The sequence below is a fragment of the Silurus aristotelis genome (assembly GCF_946808225.1).
Source record: "Silurus aristotelis genome assembly, chromosome: 9".
In the NCBI taxonomy this organism is placed as follows: Eukaryota; Metazoa; Chordata; class Actinopteri; order Siluriformes; family Siluridae; genus Silurus; species Silurus aristotelis.
Window position 1 is genome coordinate 19557178 of NC_139582.1, and position 7742 is coordinate 19564919.

The 7742-nt window shown below is 39.0% G+C and overlaps 1 protein-coding gene across 3 annotated transcripts; it reads left to right on the forward strand.

The window, feature by feature from the left end:
- The first annotated feature begins 225 nt into the window (after positions 1-225).
- On the forward strand, positions 226-6044 carry smndc1 (survival motor neuron domain containing 1). 3 transcript variants are annotated; one of them, XM_083550566.1, is made up of 7 exons: positions 1132-1270; positions 1370-1430; positions 3090-3209; positions 3837-3979; positions 4185-4343; positions 4986-5139; positions 5255-6044. In XM_083550566.1, exons 3-7 carry the CDS (start codon positions 3090-3092, stop codon positions 5390-5392), a joined length of 714 nt encoding a protein of 237 aa, XP_083406692.1. In that variant the 5' UTR covers positions 1132-1270; positions 1370-1430; the 3' UTR covers positions 5393-6044. The 3 variants fall into 3 exon arrangements, with proteins under 3 accessions (XP_083406690.1, XP_083406691.1, XP_083406692.1); XM_083550564.1 differs by lacking the exons at positions 1132-1270; positions 1370-1430 and adding an exon at positions 226-390; XM_083550565.1 differs by having other exon boundaries at positions 245-1541; positions 1762-3209.
- The last annotated feature ends 1698 nt before the right edge of the window (positions 6045-7742 follow it).

Sequence of the window (7742 nt, forward strand, 5' to 3'; positions counted from 1 at the left end):
CAAGTTGTTTACTTCCTTGGTATGACCTTTTCCTTTATTTTATCTTTGGTATGGTTTCTGTGTACATAGTTCTATGTTAGTATATATTATATTTATCATGGTCATTATATTTTATAGCTGTTGATGTGTTTTGTTTTTTTCGCCGCCATTTTGTCTCGTCCTCGCCGCCATCGCGAGAACTCGGTGTCGACGAGAGAGAGGAAAAAAAAGTGAGGGGGTAAAAACGTCACTTCCGGTTGTTCATAGCGTTTTCGTTTGTTGTAGAGGGAGAGAGACGGCGCACCGCGGACGCGTCCATTTTTCCTGGTTGAACGAGTACATGGGCGATTCGGAGCGACTCTAGCGGCACAATAATATTTCGGATAGTGGTGTTTTGGTTTATATTGAAAGGTAAGAGCTTTGCGAATGAAATAAGAATTGTGAAAGGGGGGAAATACCCCGGTAAGCCCGTGATTCTGTTCCCTTCCGCGGGCCTGCGCTTAATGCTGTAATGCGGCGTGTTAGCATTTCTCCGTCTCAGCTGCTAATTTATATTTCTTATATTATATATTAGTTTTCTTATATATATATATATATATATATATATATAGCAGCTATATTTATAATCGGAAAATTGCACGAATTTCTTATGAAATATATAAAACAACGGTGTGTTGTTAATAAAGAAGGGGGAAAAGTATAATGGGTGATAGTACTGCCACAAGAAAGGTTGTAAAGGCGATCTGCGCGCTGATTGGTTAGTCCTGCTGTCACTCACGGTGCAGGGGGCGGGTGTTGTGTTCTCGTACACAACAATGGCAGGTGAGAAATACATTAATATAAAATTGGGTTGATAGCCTTGAGGGATTTTGGAGTTGTTGGAGGTAGTAAGAGTGTGCAGGAGGGATTGAACGCGCACGTATTTGTGTAAGAAAAAGTCACTTTAGCTAAAAAAAAAATAAATAAATAAAGAGGCAAAAACCACCAAACACAACAATAAGTCAGACATGTCAAACTTAAGACCCCTGTTCCACTTCCAGCCCATCGATCCATTATATTTGGCTATTGGCACTCATTCCTAAAAAAAGATGCCCCGTCTCTACTTACAGGCTGTTCGAACATATGTGTTAACATCTTTTCTCTGTTTTGAAGATGGAGTCATCCTACCTAGGAGTCATCTCAATGATGCACACCTTTACTCTACCCTGAGAGTTGCCCCAGTTCAGAACCAAAACCCCAAACATTAATGAACCGACAGCCATGTTCGGGCAATCGTGCATAAGAGCAGAATGTACTGCTTTTATTTGGTGTTTTATTTTCACACCTTATTCTGTATTCTATCTGACTTCGTCGTTTATTGAATGTTTACCTTTTTTGGCCCTCTACTTAGACACAGTATTTAACTTTGGCACCCTCTATGATTGAGTTTGACAACCAAGGCCGTAAGTCAAGTAAGCTTTGAATGTCATTCTAACTACATATAATACACATGGAAACAAAACCAAGTCCCCGAATATGAAGCTGCTGTTCTAGTAGGACCCAACATAAGGGAGAAGAATAGAGTCAAGTCAAGTCAAGTTTATTTGTATAGCGCTTTTCACAACAGACATTGTCTCAAAGCAGCTTTACAGAAAACAACAGTGAAGGTGAATGGTGTGCGTTTGTCCCTGATGAGCAGCCGTGGCGACAGTGGCAAGGAAAAACTCCCTTAGATGATATGAGGAAGAAACCTTGAGAGGAACCAGACTCAAAGGGGAACCCATCCTCATATGGGTGAAATAGATGTCTTGATCCTTTTATTGATTGATTGCAGCAGTACGGCGTAAAATATTTACTAAAGCAATTTAATTGTATGAATATATCGATAATAGATTTATAGGTATACGATATGTGTATGTATAAGGATTTTAAGAAGAAACAGATACAGTGAGAGGGTCATGTGGTAGTAGAGTAGTGTGGGAAATCTTTTGGACATTGCTGATTCACCTGCAGACTCGAGGTCACTTGAAGTGACCATGTAATAGCATAATTGTGAATAGAACTAATTTGGCAGTGTGTGTCTGGTTGTAAGTGTTGGTCCAGTTCAAATATTGTTTACTGAGTTAATTCTAAGACTGGCTCTGGTGTGATCTGTCTGTACTGCTCTTTTCTACTGCTGGGCTCGATCAGTCTTCTCCTGTTTTATCAGTCAATCGTAGGGGTCATTACTGTGTGAATTAAATTAAGTATATACACATACATACACAAATTATATTCGTTAGCACCACACGGATTTTACGTTTGTAGTAATGTTTTGAATGTTGTAGGAAATATTAGTGTAGGAACGCATTCCCCTTCGGTTGTATTTCCACGCTTCACCACTAGGGGGAGATTCACAGACTTTCATTCATGATAAGTTGTCTCTGTAGCGTCACAGTACACTTTTACACTGCTCTCTACCAAGAGCTTAACACGCCAGAACACTGAGCATCAGCCATCATTCTACATCACGCAACCTACCGAACAGGAGCTAGCAGGTGACTGCAAGAATCGCACCACACGATCAAATCTCTAAACCTAGTACAGCTTGAATGTTTTAAATCCTAAAAAGGCGGACACATTACTGTATGGTGTTAGATGTACAATAGTCATACAGAAAATGCATAAACCAGACAAATACACAAGCATAGAACATGCACAAATAGCGAGTGCAGTCATTTATACATAAACTGTATGTTAATTCACTGCTCTACAGTTTAGGCGCACAAAACTATCACATATTGTCCAAATGTAGACCTTAACTAACTATAATCTTTTAATAACGAAATGAGTGATACTTTGTAGCACATGTTTTGCAATTATATTGCAGTTAAATAAAAATTGAATGCCAGGCTTTCTTTGTGTTGCTCAATCGCATGGATCACGATTAACTGGAGCGACTTTAAGCAAACCAGTAGTGTTGATTTGTGACTCTGCGCTACGGTTACAGGGGTCTTCCCATTAGAAGAGTTCACAAGTCAGAGTTCGCCAGACTTGATCTTTGGAACGCCTGCAATTTATTTATGAAATCGGTGTGTGGTGTGCACCGGGCAGAGCGGCCTTCTTTTTAATTCTGCTCATATTGTTTTCAGATGTCGGACGAGTTGTTGAAGCAGTTGAGCAGCTACAGGGCTCAGCTGCAGCAGGTGGAAGCGGCGCTCTCCACAGACCCTGAAAATGAAGATCTGTTAAAGTTACAGAAAGACCTTCAGGTGAGAGGTGCAGCATTGTCCATCATGTCAGTCAGCGTGGTTCAAGCTTAAAAAAAAAAAAAAACATAATGCAGGATAAATGTCACAGTTTAATACTAATGTTCACCCTGTAGTGCATTTCCATAGTCACGAATCGCAGAATCTTCTACGGCATTTATATATGAGCTACATAATCCAAGCCTCATCGTTAGTAGCCACTGTATAGTCAACGGTTTTATAAAAAAAATATAATAATAATACAAAAACAATAAAATAAATGCTACAATCATTGGAAGCCTTCTCGGCACTATTTTTTGTGCTGCTGAGTGCTATAATGCCCGTCGAGGTTGAAGAATACAAGGCATCTAAACCATTCTTCTATACAAAATCTCTCCAGATTCTTCAGATTCTGAGGTCCATTATTTCGCTTCAGTTCACTTCACAGGTTTTCTATGTGGTTTAAGTCGGGGTTCATTTTGGGTGCTAATATTTGTGCATGGCTCTGTTTAACTCTGTTTAATATGTAATAGATGTTATGGTGACACTTTAGGAAATGGCAGGTTTGTTTAACTTTAAAAAAATAAATAAATAAATAAAGAGTCTGCACTTTAAGCGCTGAGTAACAATGTGAAATAAAAATTTTTTTAGGAGGTCATCGAGTTGACAAAAGACTTGTTGGCGGCTCAGCCAGCAGAGGGCGTTGCTAGTAGCAACAGCTCAGATGCAGTGCCACTCAAACACAGCTGGAAAGTAGGAGACAGTTGCATGGCCGTGTGGAACCAGGACGGACAGTGAGTATCTCATGCACGCACACTCGCATTACATTTTTTTGACAGGAGGGGAAAAAATGCCTGTAAGTATCTGTTCTTTCTCCTTTCTTTACATCACACTGTGGTCGTTCTGCGAGGTCTGAATTGTGTTTTAGCTGTGAATTGTTGTGAGCGTGTGCTTTGATATGCCCGTACTCATGCGCTTACAGTGCTTTGTCCTTTGCAGGCAGTACGAGGCAGAGATAGAGGAGATCGACAGCGAGAATGGCACGGCCGCCATCACCTTCACCGGCTACGGCAATGCCGAGGTGGTGCCTCTGCACATGCTCAAAGCAGCCGAGCAGGCCAAGAGCAGCATGGACGAAGGAAGAAAACCCAAGTCCAAGTGAGTTGGGTTTAAATCCTTGCATTGTCTGGGTTTTTTCTGGTCTTGTCTCATCTGGCTTCTTCATAGGTAGAGGACTTCTAGTACCATACATTTTTTTTCTGGTGTTTAAAAAAAATCAGTGTGTAATTCTATTATTAAGATTTAATTTATATGGAGAGAAAAGATAGGGGAACTGTAGAGAGATTTTGGGTTTAGGGAGGAAAGAATGGGAGGCAGGTGACCAAAACTCTGCATCCTGCTTTGTGTCGTTCTGCTGTTCCTCCTCCAACTACATCAGTACCTGATTTTACTAACAAGCCTTGTGACTGAATGAGCAGCAATCATCACAAGTGCAATGCAAAATGAGCAGCAATTATTACAACTGCACTGCAAAATGTGGGATGGGCTGTTAAAAAAAAAAAATAAATAAAAAAAAATAAATAAATCTTTTGCCTATGTGTCCACAAACTTTTTCCATCCCTCTTGCCAAAGAGACCTGACCAGGAAGCTCGAATATTCAGAATAATTTTAGCTTTGGAATTTTGTTCATTAAAATTTAGTTTAAAAAAAAAAAGAAGGATTTTTGAAAAGTGGTTTGTGTAAATGCATGTCAGTGTCAAATAATGCGTTCGCGCTCCTCGTGTGTTTTAACCTTTCCAGGAAGGAGCTGCAGGCAGAGCAAAGGGAATACAAGAAGAAAAAAGCACAGAAGAAAGTGCAGCGGATAAAAGAGCTAGAACAAGAAAGAGAAGACCAGAAATCCAAATGGCAAATGTTCAACAATAAAGCTTATTCAAAGAACAAGAAGGGGCAAGTAAGTAACCGATGCATAAAAAATGTAAAAAAAAAAAAAAAAGTTTGTTGCCAATTATTAATGCTCATTTTTTACTCACTCTGTCCATTATTTCTTTTTCCTTTTTTCCCCTTAGGTAAAACGCAGTATATTTGCCTCACCGGAGAGCGTGAACGGAAAAGTTGGCGTGGGTACGTGTGGGATCGCAGACAAACCCATGACTCAATACAACGACACGTCCAAATACAACGTAAGGCATCTAATGCCTCAGTGAGGTTTTTCATCTGTTCTTGGGATCCTCCCTACGTCCCCACCACCATCCCAAATAGAACAGCTGGTGGAGCATCCAAACCTCGGTCTGGACACTGAACAGAAGCAACTATATAAAGCCACCATATTTTATTTCGGGATATGGAAAAGATGTTATTTTGAGAAAAAGCAGTAGCCTAGATGTTGAGTGAAATTCATAAGTTACGAGGACGAGGCTGCAGCGTTAGCGCTTTACAGCTCAATCAAAAAGGAAACCATATGCTCATGCCAGCATAACCTCCACTGGAAACTAACGATCTAGCAGGTTTCTATCAAAATAAAAGCAAGCCTGAAATATATATCTTGAGTTTGTACCCCAATACATCTACATCATCCAGCGGAGACGGGAACTCTGACTTTTTAGTATTTTAACCTTTTATTTGATATGCAATAAATGCATTAAGATCCTCCTGAGGTAAACTGAGTGAGCTTTTCACTACAGAACCTGAGAGACTGTTTAGTTTGTGCTTATCGTCTGTCATTTGCTAAAACGTCAGAGTCCTGTACATCCCTCTGTGCGGCACCATTTCGTGGAACGGATTTTTGTTGTCGGTCTTAATTTCGATATAAAGTTTTGTACACCTTTACAAGGAATAAAGTTTTTTTTTCTATCTGTAGATAAATGTGCATTTTTTTTTTTTTTTTTTTTTTTTTTTTTTTTTTTTTGTCTGGATCCACACTTCAGGTTGATTTTGTAATAATATATATTTAGATGCAAGCAGGAGGCTCTAAATTGCCCTTTAGGTGTTAGTGTGTGTGTGTGTGTGTGTGTGTGTGTGTATGGTGTCCTGGGATGAATGCGCTCAATGGGTACTTCCTCCGTTGGCTTTACATCTACTGACCAGGAGAAAGTGTTTACTGGAGATATGTGGGTTATCACAAAAACTCATCACAGCGATGGTAGACTAATACACCACTGTTGATCAGTATTTAAAATAAATAGGCAATGGTACAGCTTTGTATTTATCTGAAGATCCCAATCAAGTTCAGAACTAAATAAATAAACAAGGTATTTTACTTAATGTCTTGAATTTGGAACAAAGTCGAATAGATATGATTATCGATCCCTTCAACAATCTCCTCCTTCGATGCAGAGCCTGAGGTCGGGCCTTGCCAAGAGTTGGTCGAAAGGGGGAAAGTAAGTTTTTTTTTTTTTTTTTTTTTTGTGTGTATGTGCTTCTACTTTTTAAAGTAGTTTTTAAAATCTGTAATTTTACTTATAAGTATGTATTGTTTTGAAGTATTGTACTTAAATACATTTTAAATGATATTCAATACAGAGAAAAAACTATATATAGACCCCCAGAAACTACTGCACTAAATGGTTAATGGAAGGACAAAAATCACAAGAAAGAAATATGGAGACAGGCAAGACAAATGGCAGTGACGCAGACCGAGCTGAAAGTGAAAATGCAATTTCTCTCATTATGATAAGTGATATAATAACAGGATAAAAGGTTGATAAAAAGTAGCCTGGAAAATTTTACTCTGATTTTAAATGAGATCAAATAAAGCATTAGCTAAGTAAATGGGCTGAATAATGAAAATGAGTGAAACTGTTGGATTGGAGATCATTACAATTAACTGTACACTGTAGAGGAAGAGGGATACCTTTTGTCAGATAAACTGTAATCAGATTTAGATTGGATTTCTTGGAAATATTTAATTTAGAGAAAAGAGTTTCTATTCTCAATCTGTAGATGGTGCTGCTCTGAGCTGCGTGTGGATCTCTGGATGGATCACTATGCACATATAATTGAACTATTGACTTGAAGAACTCATCAAAACAGGAAGGCATCTGTATATGGAACATATGAGTCCATATACAGTATAAGATGTTTAAGAATGTGTTTGAATATATAAATGTAGAACTAAACTGGAATAAAAGGTCTAAACTTTGCTTTGGGGTGTTTGGAATTACTGGGACATTTTCTGCAATTTGTACACAAATACTGACAAGGATGGACGGATCGATGCAGTAAATAACGATAGAACATGCTCCTTTCACATTTTCCGAAGGCTACGGATTGCCCTCGCTGTGCTACATGGTGTATCTCTGACTCTACTTAATAGATTGTTCCACAAATGTGGCTGAGTGATGCCAATGTGGCTGTAGTTTCCCTTTACCATACCGTTTGCTATTCACTTTGGATTTCCACTAACAGGCAGCTCTGATGATGGAGTAAAGATCCAGGCTAAAGGGGGGGGGGGGGATGTATTCGTACAACTGGTATATAAATCCTGAAAACATGTACACCAGCTTTCCATTTTGCTTCTGCAGCTTCTATCTAAAAGGAATCAGCGATTACTTTTTG

Bases quoted from the DNA above. Each gene is read 5' to 3' on its own strand.
- smndc1 (XM_083550564.1), top strand. From the start codon at position 3,090: ATGTCGGACGAGTTGTTGAAGCAGTTGAGCAGCTACAGGGCTCAGCTG. The intron at 4,344-4,985 runs GTGAGTTGGGTT...TAACCTTTCCAG, and splicing joins GGAAGAAAACCCAAGTCCAA to GAAGGAGCTGCAGGCAGAGC. The intron at 5,140-5,254 runs GTAAGTAACCGA...TTTTCCCCTTAG, and splicing joins CAAAGAACAAGAAGGGGCAA to GTAAAACGCAGTATATTTGC.